The sequence below is a fragment of the Natrix helvetica genome (assembly GCF_964273705.1).
Source record: "Natrix helvetica genome assembly, chromosome: 1".
Taxonomy (NCBI): Eukaryota; Metazoa; Chordata; class Lepidosauria; order Squamata; family Natricidae; genus Natrix; species Natrix helvetica.
The window spans coordinates 246,232,459-246,250,429 of NC_138548.1; the positions used below are offsets into that span (position 1 = coordinate 246,232,459).

At 40.6% G+C, this 17,971-nt stretch overlaps 1 protein-coding gene across 1 annotated transcript in view; it reads right to left on the reverse strand.

The window, feature by feature from the left end:
• The window catches only part of GRIN2C (glutamate ionotropic receptor NMDA type subunit 2C), a 110,955-nt gene that overhangs the window by 65,344 nt on the left and 27,640 nt on the right, over window positions 1–17,971 (reverse strand). The window contains exon 2 of the mRNA XM_081934833.1: window positions 3,451–3,874. Within this exon, the coding sequence (XP_081790959.1) occupies window positions 3,451–3,864 (414 nt within the window). The 5' untranslated portion in view covers window positions 3,865–3,874. The remainder of the gene's footprint in view (window positions 1–3,450; window positions 3,875–17,971) is intronic.

Sequence of the window (17,971 nt, forward strand, 5' to 3'; positions counted from 1 at the left end):
ATATTGCCATAATGGGCAATCTTTGTGATGACTTATCCTTTCTTTCCCCAAAACGACTAGCCACAGAAATATATTCATGACTACATAACACAGCACACTTTCTTAACCCAATTCAGAAACCATCAATAACGGGTAGCGAGTTTCTACAAAACTTGTTTGTAAGGTGAGATTTGAGGAGAAAGATCACCAAAAAGGAACTTTTGTAACTATCTGCAAAGCAAAGATCCACTGAGTTAACAAACATGAACACCTGCTAAGAAACTGGTGACTTTCTGTAGTGTCAATTAATTCAGCCTGACGATACTCATGCTGGCTAATTACTTATGGTTAGTCAGATACTGACCTATCTGAACTGAAGCCTAATAATGTATCTGGAAGATAACAAATTAAATAAGGTTGATACGTTCTCTGCTTCCATGCAGCAGGCTTGCTCTTTAGAAGAGTGGACAGTATACCTAATCTTTCTGCCATTGACTGCCACAAACACATCATGTTCAGCAAAGCTGAGCTGCTATGGATAAATTGCTTCCAGGTAGAAATTTCCTTTCAATAACCTAAAGCTTTTTTTGACTGGAGAGCAAGAGCTTGTCATTAGTCACCTTTGCACAGTCCTATATATTACTTTATGGACCACTTTCTGATATGAGAATGATTATTAACGGGGATCTGGCCAAGCCAGAGGAACAGGCTGAAGAACAGCCTCATTATTTCTAATCATGTCTGAATGGGCTCTTCTGCCTATAGATAACATAATGATCCAGGATCAGTATTAGACAAATAAAACCACATTGTGTTGGCTGCTAACAAGGCACCAAAACATACCCTATTTTCCTGTGAGAAGTTGACAGTAACCACCACTGACACTTGTGATAGGTGAGCAAGCTAAAAATAATTACCCAAGTGCATAGCCCATCTGTAAAAAAAAAAAAATCAGTGTGTCCTACAGTAGTCTCTGCAATGTAGTTGCATGTGCCATAAATTAGTGATTTAAGACACAAATGCTGCTTTTCTAGAACAAAACATGGGAGAGGATTTTGCCCTTGCCAACATGATCTGCATCCCATTCATACAGGTTTATTGATCCAGAAATCAATAAACAGATGTTACACATTGACAAGACTTTTTGACTGTACTTTCCTCCATTCCTGAAAATTAATATATTCCAGTTTTATGCCTGTTTCAGCAACATAAAGGGTTATCAAAAGGCTTGCCATAATTGTGCAAGATTTATTAGTTTCTATTTTCTTGCTATAATAGTTTTAGCAGCATTCAATGAACACTGGTTGATCTGCCTGACAAAAATATTATACTTATATATTGTAAGAATTCTGAATAATCTGGTGAAATAGTGGTCAAAATACTGTGCTTTCTTCCTTAGCTTCCATAATTCTACATTATAGTTTGTCTCCATAAAGAAATATAGACTTACAGACTTATTCATCAAAATAGTAGCCTTAAAACCTTAATAATTCATCACTCATAACATTACAAACTTGATAAACTCCATAAAAAGAATACAACTTTCTCCATAAAAAAATAGCCTTATAATAAAAGGGAGGGAGGGAGGGAGGGAGGGAGGGAGGGAAGGAAGGAAGGAAGGAAGGAAGGAAGGAAGGAAGGAAGGAAGGAAGGAAGGAAGGAAATCACACATGAAGGCTATGGCTTGGCTCAGCTTACATATGGAGTGAAGTGATATTTAAAGGATAGATTTCACCTTTTTATTCTGAGAATAAAAAGTTACATTTTAAATAGTTTATATAAGTTAAAATACATATTATGTTTAGAATTTCCATATCACCCACTCCTACAAAGACATGCACAGATAAATAATCAATCCACTTTCACTATCTGAACTGCAACCCCCCAAAAGAAACCCAAACTATTTAGATAGATTGCTGGATGTGAAGTCTGGGAAGCAGGAGGGGAGCTGTGGTGTGACGGTAGATTAGGAATCATTCAGCTAACTGGTGAATTAATGTTACTATATAGATACTTAATAGATCCCAAGCAGTCATGTTGGACTGTAGCAATCCTGCCTGATATGATACACAACAGCAACTGCAATTGAACTGTTCTCTCTGGGTTGCTCAACCAAGGACTAGATTACTTGTGCTTAATGAGTCATTGATCAACTTGATGGTTGAAGGACTTCTATCGTAATGCCGTTTAATTGGTTTGTTATTTTCTATACATTTTTCTTCAAGAACCTTACTATTAAAAAAAAGTATGTGGAGCCACTCTGCTGGTAATATTGTTGGTAATATTATTACCAACACTTCTAGATATTATAAAAAAAAAGAAAAGAAAAACATTCTTCTTCTTATAGACATGCCAAAATCAAAGGGCAAGGTGTTCCCACATCTATTTTTAAAATTCTCAATGGGACGTATAAATCCTTTGCAGTGATGACTTCCCATTTCAGTCTTTCGGTCAACATGGTGTTTATCTGGACTTATTAGACAGTAGCTCACAGCCAACAAGGTGAAGGGGATTTCTAATCCTACAAATCTGGAGGCATCCAATTGGAAGAGACTGTTGTTTAACCCCTCAGAAATATATCTCCCTAATTCACATCAGGGCCTCCACATTTCTCCTTATTGATCTTTGCAAACCTGCCCTTCAGGTAAAATCCCAAGGTCTTGCTCTTTGCATCCTGGTGGAGAAGATGGGAGATCCCACACACACACACACACAATTCCTTTCCATTTTAAACTATTATTCATTTCACTGTGATTATAGGCACAAGTGCTAGTTCATTAAAAAGAAAGTTGGCATTCTTAAAAGAGACCATTTGAATGAGAAGAGGAACTGTTCTATCTGCAAGGAGTAGCTCTAGGTAGAAATGAGTTCTAAATAATTGAGCAGAGAGCATAGTCACATGATCATGGATCATGTTGACTCGCATCACTGAGTAAATGTATAATATACTGTATGAAACACCACCAAGGCAGCCAGTATTCAAGAGAACATTCCCAAACATTATTTTTGACACCTTGCACTGGCTTGCAGAAATGGCTTCCTAGCCAAATCTTCTTAAGTCTTGCATGATATGTCCCTGGAGCTTGCATGGCTGTCTTCCCTTGTCCTTGCTTAATCTTTTGTTGTCAGCTTTCCTTGTCAAGCTTTGTCTTCCTGCCCAGCTAACTAACTAGTGAATCTCCCAATTTACACTGGCACTTGCCGGTGTTAATTGTCCAGTGTGACCCAAGTCTAGATTAAACAAAATTCAGTATGGTTTTAAAAAGCCAGACTCTTAGTGAACAACAATTGCTCTTGGTGGTTTACTGCAACAGAATTATACCACTATTTAAAAGTTAAGAGAATTTATATCCTGGATGGTCTTGTAGAAAACTGTGACAATAGACAAATAAATGAATACATATGAGGTATCTGAGAACAATCTACAGGCCCATTCCAGCTTCATTTCCCAGAATAACAATGAAATTTCACCTTAGGTGTAAGGACTACGGCAGATCCTCCACTGATACTAACGATAGGTACATAGGTCTGGGATGAGATGAAATCAAGGATCTGTGCCACAGCTTCTGTACCAATGTTGTCCTCAAAGACAATTCCATGGATTTTTGTGCTGGAGAGCATGTCACAGATTTGAGTCAAGAGTGTGCTGGGATTAGTGTCATTGACCACCACGGTGACTGGATGGACCTCTAGAGGCATGTCCAGGAAGGTCTGGTATGTTAGTTGGCTCCGGATATGGAGAGAGTATGAAGAGCTGCTGAAAACCACAGCCACGTTTACCACAGGTTCCCTGGAGCTTGGCACCGATGTATCCATTAGGGCAGCTGAACAGCCCAGCACCATAAACAGCACCAGGGTGTTTGCCAATGTTCTGTCCATGGCCATTAAGGAGCCCCTGAAAGTCAGAACAAAGATAAATTATGGAAAGCATCCAAGGGAGGAATGAGTGGAAAGTACAGAAGATCAGTTGGATCTTGGGGAGCTATTTTACACAGTGTGTTTCAAGAAACCTGACTATGCCTCTTAGCATACAGGACCCAGAGGGTCAACCACATCTCTAGGATAAACACATTTATTTATTCATATTCTGCTTTTATTACTACATACCAATATTCCTTCCTCCCCCTATTTTCTCCACAACATCCACCCTGTGAGATAGATTGGGCTGAGAGTGAGTGACTGGTCCAGAGTCATCCACCTGGCTTTCATGCCTAAGACAGGTCTTGTTGAGAAGCACCCAGGTTGACAGGGAGTAGGGATCAAGCACAGAGTTAGCCTGGAGTGACTGCATAATCACAAACGTAGCTAGCTTAAACTCTGTATGTGATAGGACTAGCTCAAACATTGAGTGTGATAGGACTAGAACTCATGTTCTCCTAATTTCTAGTCTGGTGCCTTATACACTAGATCAGCGATGGCAAACCTTTTTTGGCTCGCGTGCCACAAGTGGGGGGAGCGCAGGGCGGGCGTGCCGCACCCATAATGCAACGCGCAACCCCCCCAGTGCGCATGCGCGGACAACGCGCGACCCCCCTTTTTTACATGCTTTTTTCGCTTCCGGTTTGCTCGGAGGGTGGTTTTAAGCATTCTGAAGGCTTCAGGGAAGCCTCCGGACGGTCCCTGAAGCCTCCGGAGGGCCTCCAGGGGGGCGGGGGAGGCTCTTTTCACCCTCCCCAGGCTCTTATAAAGCCTCTGGAGCCTGGGGAGGGTGAAAATGGCTTTTAAAAAGGTGAACTCAGCTGGCCAGTGCGTGCATGCGCACTGGCCAGCTGACAGGGCAGCGCCTCACGTGCCCTGACAAATGGCTCCGCGTGCCACTTGTGGCACGCGTGCCATAGGTTTGCCATCACTGCACTAGATCAAACTGTAATATATGATTTTCCAAAATGTTTCTTGTTGGACACACAGTTTTGTCTATAGACTTAGGGGAAAGTCTTAAATAGGTATCTAGGCATCTAAGAATATGTAATGGATGAAGCAGTCCAGAGTTCTAGAAAAATAAATTCTATCAAATACTAGTAAGCAATCATGGTGTGCGGGGATTGCTTGCTTCTGAGATTGATACCCCATCATGTCTCCATTCTCAAAGGATCTTCCACGAGGATGTCTCCTCACTTTATCCTACAATAACAATTCTGTGAAGTCCATTGGAGTAGGAGAGTGCCTGGTCCAAAGTTACACAAAGCGTTTTCATGGATGAAGTGAACCTTGGTTCCCAATCCTAGCCCAGCATTTGAACTATCTAGCATTTCAACCCTACTGACTCCCATTCTCTCGTAATCTAAGTCCTCTTTGCCTCATCCATCCTTGATCTATAATTAAGCATGTGATTTGTTCATCAAGTTTCCCTCCCCTGTTTCTATTTTCCTTATTGTCTTTTATTCATCCTTATTAAGGCTTTTCCTTTGTTTTATGAGTTGAACCACTGCAATGCGTCCTACATGGAAATACACCTGAAGAGTATCCAGAAGTTTCAGCTGTTACAGAATGCTGCAGCATGGGCAATTATGTGCACTTCTAGCACAGATCCTCCACTCCACGAACTGCATTGGTTGCCAGTTTGCTTTCATGTCTAATTTAAATGTTGATTTTGACCTGTAAGGTCCTTTGTGGCATGGGACCAGGATACCAGAGAGAGACTGCCTCTCCCCAGTAATATAAGCCTGCCCCAAGAGATTTGACAGAAAAGACATGCTATGAGTACCATCAGCTAGGAACCTTCATTTAGTGGGTCCCAGGAGATACGTCTTCTCTGCCATGGCATCCGTCTTATTTCCCCAAATAAATTAGATTAGGTCCATCCCTTTTGACAGTCCAAGGCTCTCAAGACCTGATTATGTTATGACTCCATTGCTGAGTTGCCTATTCTTATCCTCTCTTCCCTAGAATTTGTATCTCTGTTTTTTATACTATTTATTTTTAAATGATATTTTTATTTTTATATCTGTTGGTTTTATATATGGGTTTTTTTTACACTACCCAGAATCACCTTTGGTGAGATGGATGGCTATATAAAGTCTATTTATAATAAATAAAATAAGTGGGAAGGGCTCTTGATATTCTGTATTCCATCATTCTGTTTTACATCCACCTTTTATACAACATATTACATCTATTGCCCCCTCAATTCTCCCTCCATCTTCATATTTTACTGCATCAAATATTTGCTTTTTGTATTCTGAGAATTATTTTTGTCTATTGAAGAAGCTATCACTTTCTCACTCTACTTTGAACTTTAGGCCCAGTTCTAGTTTGTAATTTTTTAAAGTTTATTTTATTATTGGAAGACGTCAAGAGATGTAATTTTTGAGTCCTTGGTGCCCTCTGAGCTTGGTGATTTTCTTGCAGACATTTTATTACCAAACTAGGTAACATTATCAGTACTAGCACTGATGATGTTACCTAATTTGGTAATCAAAGTCTGTAAGAAAACCATCAAGCTCAAAGAGCACCAAGGACCCTCAATTAGTTCAATCCCGAGCTAATATATTTTTTCCTAAGGATGTAATACTTGTTCCTGGCGTTTTCTGTTATGCCTCTCTTGAACAGCCTCACAACAGCCCACAACTTTTCAAACAAGAAAAGGCCCATGAGATGAAGTTTGTTGTGTGGTGAAGTGCAGAGAAGGCAAACTATATAGTCTGTCAGACACAGAATCAAAATTGTTAAAGACACAAATACTTCAATGTATTATTAAGGATCACATTCCCACATCCTCCCAGAAGAATATCATAAAATTCTATTATTCTACTTCATAAACATCTTTTATTTTTATTTTTTGGGGGGGGGGGATAATCCATCAAGTCCAATGAGAAAGGGGGGAAATGCAGAATAAATGCTCGTCACAACATTCTTTTCTATTGACTGGAAGCTTTCTTGGGAAGGTCAGAAGTGAGGCTGGTGTCTGTCATGGGTAAAGCTATTGCATCTCTCTATCCCTTCCCATCCCTCCTGCATTTCTTTCTTTCTGTCTGCCTTTTTTCTTGCTAGATTACACCTGATGTTGTTGTTGTTAGTTGTGAAGTTGTGTCCCCATGGGCAACGTTCCTCCAGGCCTTCCTGTCCTCTACCATCCTCTGGAGTCCATTCAAGCTTATGCCTACTGCTTCGGTGACTCCATCCAGCCACCTTATTCTCTGTCATCCCATTCTTCTTTTGCCTTCAATCCTTCCCAGCATTAGGCTCTTCTCCAGTGAGTTAGACCTGATACTATTTTTCTAAGCTGATAAAATTGGGAGTGCCAAGTGGGGCTGCTGGGTGTGTGTGTGTGTGTTTCTATATTGTCTGAGGTCCATTTATGCAAGAGGAACATCGAGTCTCCCTCCCCCAAACGGTTGAATAGAGCTAGCTGTATTTTCTTTTTGAATAAAACCTCACATTGTTATTCAGATGACCTGTGGAAGGATCCCCACTGAGCAACACACGAACGGCTTTTCGTTTCAAAAACCAAGCTGTGCATATTTATATGATTAAATAGAGAATGGCTTATAATGGAAGACTTCTCCCTCGATAATCTTTTACTCACTTCATTATCCCCCCATTAAAAAGAGCAAAAATTAGGCTGACTAATCTGCTCCCTTTCCTCCATTTAGGCTGCTTCGCTAGCCTATTCTCTCCTTCTCTCTGAGACACGCACATAGACACACAAAAACAAAAAGATATAGCGACACAACTCCAGCAACTCAAAAATGGGGAAGGAAAGGAGTCACAGTGTTGAAAGAAATGTCCTTCTGGGTTCGGCTCCAAGTGGGGAAAAAGACACTGGAGACATGGAGGCTGCTTGGAAAGATGGTTTTAATGGTGGACAGGACCACATGGCTTGAGTCCTGAACAGAAAAGGTGATCACATGCTTCAATGTTGGTGGAGAAGAAGAGATGGAAAGAGAAGGAGCTTGCTAGGCTTTTTATAACCTGTTCAGTCCCACCTCTCTGTTTCCTGTTCCTGTGTAAGAAATGTATTCTGATTGGTTGTCAGACTCACATGGGGCCCATGCAAGGGCAACCCTCTAGGCTGAGTTTTGAATCCAGGTTTGGTTGAGTTCTCAGATGCCATGTGGGGAGTGGGTAAAGGCTAATCATGCCTTAATCCCATCACCCAGGAGCTGAAAGGGAGTGTGGAAAGTTATCACCCAGCCCTCTCCCAGAAAAATGAAATATCCTAGGAAATATTGAAAAGGGAGAATATTTCTCTGGATGTGAAAAGAAACATGTTTCAAAAAGACAAGGCAACTCTCCCTGCAGCTTCCTGCCCCCACCTTTTGTCCATGAGCCATTAAAGCCTGAGCCAAGTCCCTTTACATAATAAAAGAGTTCTCCCCTTCAGCTCCAGGGGAATGGGAATGAAGGCATGATAATATAAGCCTTTACTCAACTGACCACATGGCATCTGAGAACTCTGAGAATTCAACCAAACCTGGACTCAACCTAGAGAGTTGCCCCTGCATGGCCCCATGTGAGTCTGACAACCAATCAGAATACATTTGTTACACAGGAACAGGAAACAGAGAGGTGGGACTGAACAGGTTATAAAAAGCCTAGCAAGCTCCTTCTCTTTCCATCTCTTCTTCTCCACCAACATTGAAGCATGTGATCACCTTTTCTGTTCAGGACTCAGGCCATGCGGTCCTGTCCACCATTAAAACCATCTTTTCAAGCAGCCTCCATGTCTCCAGTGTCTTTTCCCCCACTTGGAGCCAAACCCAGAAGGACATTTCTTCCATCAGGAGAACTCTTTATTATGTAAAGGGACTGGCTTGGGCATCTTAAAGGCCCATGGACAAAGGGGGATGGGCAGGAAACTGCAGGGAGCTACTCTGCCTTTAAAACACGTTTCTCCCTTTTCACATCCAGGGAAATGTAATATTCTATCTTTTTAATATTTCCTAGTATATTTCATTTTTCTGGGAGAGGGCTGGATGATAACTTTCCACAACTAGGATACCAAGGGAAAAAATTCAAAACCCGCTGCAGTAGTGAACATCTGCATTTATTTTCCAAAATGTGTTTTATTCAATTACTTTCACAAAACTTTGTGCGACTGAACACAAAAATGCTTAGCTTCCCCCCCCCTTTTTTTTCCCCCTAATTTTGAATCCTTTCCCATCTCGAGTTCCCTCTATTGCCACTCAGTGGCCAATCTCGATGCTTCCTCGTTGCATAATTTCCTATAGATTCCCGATCCCTTTGAATTAATGTACCCAGCCTTACTTCAGGTTTTATTTCTTTGTATTCTGCCCGAGAACTATTATGCTGTTCATTTTTATTCCCTATTCTTATCCTGGCTGCTGTGATGCTTCTACAGCTATGAAGCCTTTTTCTCTCGCTCACCTCATCCAGTACAAAGTACTTGAGGATAAATTGGCTGATGCTTTGTACGCTGAACAACGTGTACATATTTAAGGTAAAAGACAATAATTCCTTATTCATGTTAACAATAATACGTCTGAACGGAAGCATTGTCACCAGGTAAACATACAGGGCACTGGAGTGTTACCCTCTTTCTGTGTAGTTAGGAAGAGTGGTGCATTTTAGTTCATATCAGTGGGAACATTCATATCCAATGAAGCCCCTTTTGCTGAATTATGTTTTTCTTTTAGCAGATATACAAATATAAGAGCGCAATGTATGAGAACAATGGTCTAGAGCAGTGTTTCTCAACCTTGGCAACTTTAAAATGTGTGGACTTCCAGCATTTGAGAGGCTGACACAAAGAAGAGGAGGGTCAACTTATTTTCCAAAGCACCAGAAGGCAAGACAAGAAACAAGGGATGGAAACTAATCAAAGAGAGAAGCAACCTGGAATTAAGTAGAAACTTCCTAACAGTGAGGACAATTAAGCAGTGGAACTGCTTTCCTTCAGAAGTTGTAGGTGCTTTATTCCTGGAGGTTTTTAAGAAGAGACTGGACAGTCACTTGTCTGATTTGGTATAGGGTCTACTGCTTGAGCAGGGGGCTGGACTAGAAGACCTCCAAGGTCCCCTCCAGCTCTGTTCTGATTCTGAACTCCTAGAACTCCCCATCCAGTGTCCTGGCTGCAGAATTGTGGAAGAAAGTCCACATATCTTAATGTTGCCAAGGTTGAGAACTCTGTTCTAGAGGATTAGATCATTATATCTCAAGGGCCGATAACTAAACTTAAACTGTAATATCGAGAAAATTTCCATACTTCCCTCCACATTATTATCTGATGAATTCACTAATTATAAGTAATGGCTTTAAATGAATTTATATTTTGTTTATTTAAATTTATTTACTTTATTTCTAGTACTGATATGGGTCCCAACCAACATCACGTGGCTAAGTGTTGTACAATGGAAATAAACAATGTTGAATTAAATAAAATAAATTAAAATTAAAATTTCTCTTTAAGGGAAGTAACAGTGTTGTGACCAACAACTCCTTCCTCCTTTATATTTACTCCCCTTCCTGTACGCTTGTTCAAAAAAAAAAAAAACCAACCCAGAATAAATAAAAGCTAAAAGCAAATCAGAAATATTTAATATTTTTATGACCAATCTCTCCCTCCCCACTTCTCTTGTCACTAGGGGTTGGGATTAAGGGGTGTCAAAATTATTTATTTGAGAAAATTAATATGACCACCCAACACACGCTCAATGACTCCAGGTAGCTTACAAGGATAAAAAAAAATTATAAAAAACAATAAAAAGCAATCACCTCAACCTTTTAATGGAAATTTATGAAGAAGGAAAATCTTAGAGGGCTACAGCAGGTCAGATATGCAGAAAGCCCTGGAACCCAACTAGGATATTTTGAGAGAAAGGCAAGGAGAACAAAATTGGAGCACATCTGTTCTTTGTTACAGGTTAAGAAGATTTGAGAGCAACTTATAGGGCAGTGATGGAGAACCTTTTTTGGCTCATGTGCCAAAAGCGGGGGGAGCGCAGGAGGGTCGTGCACAGGTGTGCCACACCCATGATTCTATGTGCACGACACCAACGCACATGCGCGCAGGACCAGCGCTCCCCCCCATTTTGGCATGCATTTTTCGCCCTCCCCAGGCTCCAGAGGTTTTATAGGATCCTGGGGGGGTGAAAACAGCCCCCCTGCCCCCCTGGAGGCCCTTCAGAGGCTTCAGGAGCTTCCCTAAATCCCCCAGAGAGCAAAAAAAACGCCCCTATGAGCAAACTGGAAGTTCGGGAATGTACTTCCTGTTTGCTCGTAGGGTCATTTTTTGCCCTCTGGAGCCTTCAGAGAAGCCTCCTGAAGCCTCCTGAATGCTCCTGAGTGACTTTCGGTTTGCTCATAGGGTTCTTTTTTGCCCTCGGGAGCCTTCAGGGAAGCCGACAGGGCAATGCCTCACGTGCCCTGACAAATGGCTCCGCGTGCCACCTGTGGCACGCATGCCATAGGTTTGCCATCACAGTTGTAGGGGTTATCAGCAGTGCTGTGCAAGGAATGTGACACTCACGAAGCAAACAAAACGTTAAAAAGCTATGATATTTATGTAGTTACTTACCAAGCACATCTAAACTACATTAAAGTAACCACAATATCTTTACAATCCCCAAGGCATGTTACATCTTTTGAGCGCCCGTTTGGAAATTGAACGCTGAAAAATTTGACGCGCCCTAAAAGTAATGGGAAAAAAAACATGAAGACATTGTATGTGCCAGGAGGAAGAGAAACATGACTTTGGGCCAATCCTTTGTAATTTTCATTTACAATCTTTGTATTCCCTTGTTATCCCATTGTGCAACCATTTCTTACTCCTGAAATACTGAAAGAATTCTTTGTTTTAATTTTACAAACAGTATGTTCCTCACTATTCCATTATTATATTTCTTACTATTTTTCTCTCCTGAAAGTTATTTATATTTCTATTGTTAAAATCCACATTCTTTTTTGCTATTCTTCCTAGCCCAATGGAATATTGGAAGAAAATTTATGTAAAAAGACCTGCTATTTCAGACAGAGAAGATCGTAACTATAGTGATAAATTATAATCAACATTACTATATTGCCACCTTGTGCCATATATTCTTGTAGCTTAATTTTTTGTTGGAAATATAAGCAACCCTATTTGTTTAAAATGATTATATTCCTTTTTAGCATATTGCCTTAACATCTGAAGCAACTAATATCACAAACTCTAAAACCAAAAATATAATATTAAACCCACTTGATCATAAACACCTATCACCCATCTAACTGCTTCAGTTTGCTTCATGATAAAGCTGGCCCTCCATTAAATCCATCAGGGCTGATGCCTTCTGGATTATCCCGGATTTAATATTTTTAAAACTCTGTATGTTGTCCATATGATCAGAAGAAAATCTGGGAAAAGATGCTGGATTGGACTTAACATCTGCATGATGACTAAATAACCTCTTAATGTGTATCAGGTAGGCATAGGCCTGGAGGGGTTGGGCTGAACTTGTTTTCAATGTGCCTTATTCTCATTTCATTGGACATAGATCTGAGTCCTGATTGGATTTGGCCCTCCTGTTATTTCCATCTGCCATCCACATTAGGCTACCTGGAAACATTTCAGCAGCCCCTAGTACAAATATATAGAGCAATATTTCTTTAGATTGTACAGTTTAAATTTTGCAGAGTACCCATATTTGCTGGCAAGATACATATTACATTTACATGTTTTCTGCAAATAGAAATGAAATGACTGAATCATCCAATTTAAATATTCTAAACCACTGTAAAGTCCATGCAAATACCTTTTCCTCCTAAGGAAAACAGTGAAGAGTGAATAGTTTGCAGGTGCTTTAACAGAGGTGAGTGCATAAAAGTGATTGTCCATCCATTGTAACATTTCTGAAAGTATGTTTTAGAATACCCATGAAACATAATAGAATTGCCACAAAGGTATTAAACTTCTGGTCATTTAGAATATTAAAACTTTCACTTGGAGCTAAGCACAAATGCTTTATGGGGTTTCCTACAATTGGCTTGAATGAAAGAAATAAGATATTCCCGTTGGGAAATGAAAATGTTTTTCACAAATAAATAGCAAAATCTAACATACATGCATACATACATACATACATACATACATACATACATACATACATACATATATATATATATATATATATTGAATGAGATAAACATGCTGCTTTGATTTATTTCAAAGAATCCACTAAAGATATCTTTATGTGTTTTTTTTCTCATCTGTTCCTGATCACGAGTTGTGTTCCTTTATAAACCAATTAATCTGAACAGTATTAGATAAGATGTCAATGCATTAATTTTGCATCATCTTTTCCAAGATGGTTTGCAATGCTTTCTTCTTCCCAGAAACACAAAGAGATGTTAGTCTTATACAAATTCTGTGATTTAGGTTAGGCTACCGAGAGTGACTATCTTCCTGGCCAATTAAAATCTGAGTCTGGCCCATGACCTTTGTCACAATACCATTCATCATCATGCTGACCCCCTCTGGGGTCCAGGACAACTCAGTGCAGCCAACTCAGCGCGGCCACCTTGCAACAGTCGATGCGCTGCAGCCAACTTGCCATGGCCAACTCGCTGTAGGACAAGAGTCACACCAATAATGAAGAAATGGTGGAATAGAATCATATATATTTTTTAAAATGCAAAAGAAGAGACAAAATGAAATGTGAAGGATAGAAAGTAAAATAATAATAATAATAATAATAATAATAATAATAATAATAATAATAATAATAATAATAATAATAATATAACTATTTCAAATACTTAAATTGAATTGTTGAGTTGTCCCGCAGCAAGTTGTCCCGTGATGAGTTGGCCATGGTGAGTTGGCTGCATCAAGTTATCCCATTCTGGGCCCTCAGTCCCAAGCTACAATAGTCATCTCAGTGCAACAGCCTTTGGTTTTTTTTCTCTATCTGGTCTTTTTGGTTTTTGACCCTAAGAATTGAGAATTCCCCCAGCCTTCCTATTTCACAGCCTATGAAACTGTTTTCACATCTTCTGAACCTAGAGATGTATAATCTGGTGAAATTGGATGGACTGCAATAGTATTTGCTAGAGGAAAATGAGAAAATGCAAGGCAATTGCTGAAATGAGAAGTACTAAGTGGATGTTGGGAGTAATCAAGATGGATCAGGAAGAAAGTTGAGAAATGAGCCATTGTTTCTTTCAATTTGCACCTATCTGTAAAGCTTGAAGAAATCTAGGCTAACAGCAGAATTCAAACGTGACAGGAAAGAACAGGGCGATCAGAAGAAGAAATTCATTGGGAAAAGCGTATCTTGCTAAAAGTTCAAAGGACGAAAAAAAAAGCAATTTTGAATTCTGTATGTGGACAACTCAAATCCCATGAACCCAAACAATCATATCCATCATCAGATGTGATAAAATTTAGGCAAATTGATTTTAGTCAAGGGGGATGGGGTAATAGCATCAGGTTTGGCATCTTTTCTAAAGCCATCATGAAAAAGAGCAGATATATCTCAAACTTTTCTTCTACAGGGAATAGGGACTCTGACAGGGGTGAAATTTGACCGGAGGGGACCAACTCAGGCGAACAGTAGGGATGATTGGAATCAACTTGCCGAACTGGTAAAATCCACCCCTGGTTGGCCCTGCCCACACCCACCCAGTCGCCCACTCAGTTGCTGCTCAGCTCTTTCGGCCACTTGCTCACTCGCCTCGGCCACCCAATCCAAATGTTTCTTCCTCCATTCACAGCAGTGCTGCTGCAGCCCTTTAAGGTAGTCCCTTTAAAGTAGTCCCCGGGAGAGAGGGGGCTGGGGGAGACAATAAAGGGAGCAGCAGCTCCACTGTGAATGGAGAGAGAAAAGTTCAGATTCTCTCTGAGACAGCATTCACTATGAGCCCTTCTCATTCTCATACATAACATTTTTTTCCTACCAGGTTCTGTGGGCGTGGCTTGGGGGGTCATGTGGCTTAGTGGGCATAGCCATGAGTGACATCAAATTGGTCACACCCACCCAGTCATAGGACACCACCCCTCAAGCCACACCCATAGAACCGCTAGGGAAAAGTTTGAATGTCACCTCTGGACTCTTGAGTTTTCATTTTAAAGTTAAGATGCTCCACAACCCAACAAAACACAGGCAGATAAATGTGACTTGAAACAGTGTGACATATTTTTCACTTGATTGAAGTATTCTGCTTCAGATAACACATTCACCTATTCTTCCTTCCTTCCTTCCTTTTGTGCCTGCCTGCCTGCCTTCCGTCTCACCTACATTCACACCTGCTTCTCAATTTTTGAGTGCTAAATTAAAATCCCTTCCTTTTTATATCATAGATGATTGAGAAAGAGATGATCGATAGATATGCATGTATGCATTTATACTTCCCTCTCATATCTACTCTTCCCCCCCCCCACACACACCACTTTTCCCTTGCTTCCAAGGAGTTCAACGCCCTTGTGCAATTTTACATCCTTTGAAGGGAAGCTATGGAGGGCTTCTGTTTTTGCTCTTCCCATTCCCTTCCTCCTCCATCTCCCATGGTGTCAGCTGCCACGGCACAGCCTGTCTTCCATTCGGTTGTGTATGTCTGGGTAGATGTATTTCGCAGCCTGATAGGTACCTTCAACTCTATCAACTGAAAGATTAAGCAGCATCAATAATAAAAAACTTAAGGCACTTTAACGGAAAGAAATTAGGTTTAATGACTTTGGAGAATGCAGCACTTAAAGCTGCCAATCATGGGTATGCAAAATATAAACAAGTTTGGAAAAGGATTCTTCTGCTAGCCTGGGGCCCTGATCCTAAGCAAGTTACACGGAGGGAGGCACTGCAATTGGGAGTTGTGATTGTTATGAGGAAACATAGTATTACGGTGGTGTTTCCTACATCCAATGCACCAGCGTGTTTGCATGTGTATGTCTGTGTACATCCACATACTCATGAATCTGGAAATCCTACAGGCATGTACATGTAAAAAAAGACATCCTTAAATCAATTGTACCTCTGGAAAGGCATCTATGTGATTTCACTGGCAGCAATTATTTTGCTATAGTCCAGGTTGTTTTTTTGACTTCCCAGTCTGATAGCTGTAGAAGTTCCATGTGGTCCTGAGCATCAACCTGCTTTTTCTACCCTTGCATTACACACTTGCAGCAGAAAATAACAGCATTACAGTTCAGTGTTTCCCATAGCAATCAGATAGATCTGTCCTAAGTGTGCACTGAATAACCTCAGGGCTGGCCAATTCCTGAAGCAAAGGAAGTCCTTTCCCTGAAGGGATGGATTCATAAGAATGGAAGGCTGCAGCCCAAATGATTCACTTTCCACACAGTTCCTCAGTGTGTTGTATTGCAGGCAAGATGACCATAGACCCATGAATGGCGAACCTATGGCACGTGTGCCAGAAGTGGCACGCAGAGCCAGCTCTCTGGGCACGCCAGCCATCGCCCTTCCAGTTTCTGGCATGCCAGCTGGTCTTCACATGAAGATCGGGTGACTGGCGCGCATGTTCATGCTGGTAACCAGAAGCATGCACACGCCGGGGAACTGCTCTTCCGGTTTCCGGCACTCCCGCGTGTGCACACCGGGGAGCTGCTCTTTCGGTCTCTGGAGCTCCCCACTCACATATGCTCCCGTTTCAGCACTCAGTGTTTAAAAGGTTCGCCAACACAGCCGAATAGACATTGCCTGTGCTCCTATGGCTTGGACTGTCTTCCTGACTGTCTCACCCACGAGTGCCTTACTTGCTCTGATGCCTGCACTCAGGTCAAGATAGTAGAAGCTGGTAGTGGTGTGGTGTGGAGTAGTGGCCTTCCCACCTTAGCTGGCTGGTCCTTTCAGGCTTCACCGATTAAGCCACAAGGGTACATGTCCTCTATCTCAACCCACAGGTGAAGAGCTTTCATTCATCAAATGATGACTAAAAAAACCAACCCTGTAAAATGATCAGTTAGGGAATGTATTTTTCCTTTTCCCCCCTCTCCCAATTGGCCCTGAGGAACATAAAATGTATGAATCTGTATCAAAACCGATCAATCCTCATATCTCTTTTTTCATAGACTCTATGCCCACTGTAAGCAATATCACTCTCCTACTGAAAGCTATACACGCACTTTTCTTAATCAATGTGCGTTCTTCTTTATATGATTGGCCTTCAAATAGCAATTTTGGGTCAGCTCTTAATCTAAGGTGGGTTGCAGCAGCAACAGTAACGTCACAAAAGTGCACGCTGGAAAATTAAGAGGAGATCGGTGGACCTTCAAAGGTTTAAAAAATGTAGATTTACTGAATTACAGTGGCCTGATTTACACACAATACAAAATCAATGCCTGGGTGTACATAGCATTCTAACTGCTCTAGCATATAACTAATTAAGCAGGAGGGAGAATGCAAGCAGAGAGAAACATCAAAGTTAGGAGTGTATTATTTTTGAGACTACAGCTTGTGTGAAAAAGAAATGAAGGTGTATTTAGAAAAAAATATGGTGATAGGAAAGCCTGCCTAGATTATTTAAATGTTTCTACCTCTAAGAGCGTGTTATTTTTCATTATGGAGAAAAAAAAACCCAATCACTCTTTAAATTGTATAAGTCAGAGTTGGATCAGAAATGGGAACATGTGCAGAAGAGAAAAAGGAAGTAAAGGCAGCCCCAAGAATATCTTCAAAGCAATAGGAGGCACAAATCTTTTAGACAACGAAAGGACTAAAATTACAGAATCCCTATGCTAATTATCCCTACATTTATTGTTCCTAATAATCAATAGGCTTATAGATAGAAATAACCTGTGCCAAACTTGAATTTCAACAATAGATGAGCCGATCCAATAGGTGATTTTCATTTTATTCTGAAATGTCTTGAGAACGTTTGAATCAAACCTGCTTCCAGGTAACATATACACATAATCAATCTCCATGCCAAAAATGTGACAAAATCTCTCACCAAATACCTTGGAATAGAAATGTGCATAAAATTGAAAAAAATATTTTATTTCAAGCCTGTAACAAAACCCGCAGGATTCCAGTATTTCCGTATCATCCATGATTCTTCAGAACTACAGATTGAAAATGTCTATGGAGATTCTCAGTCA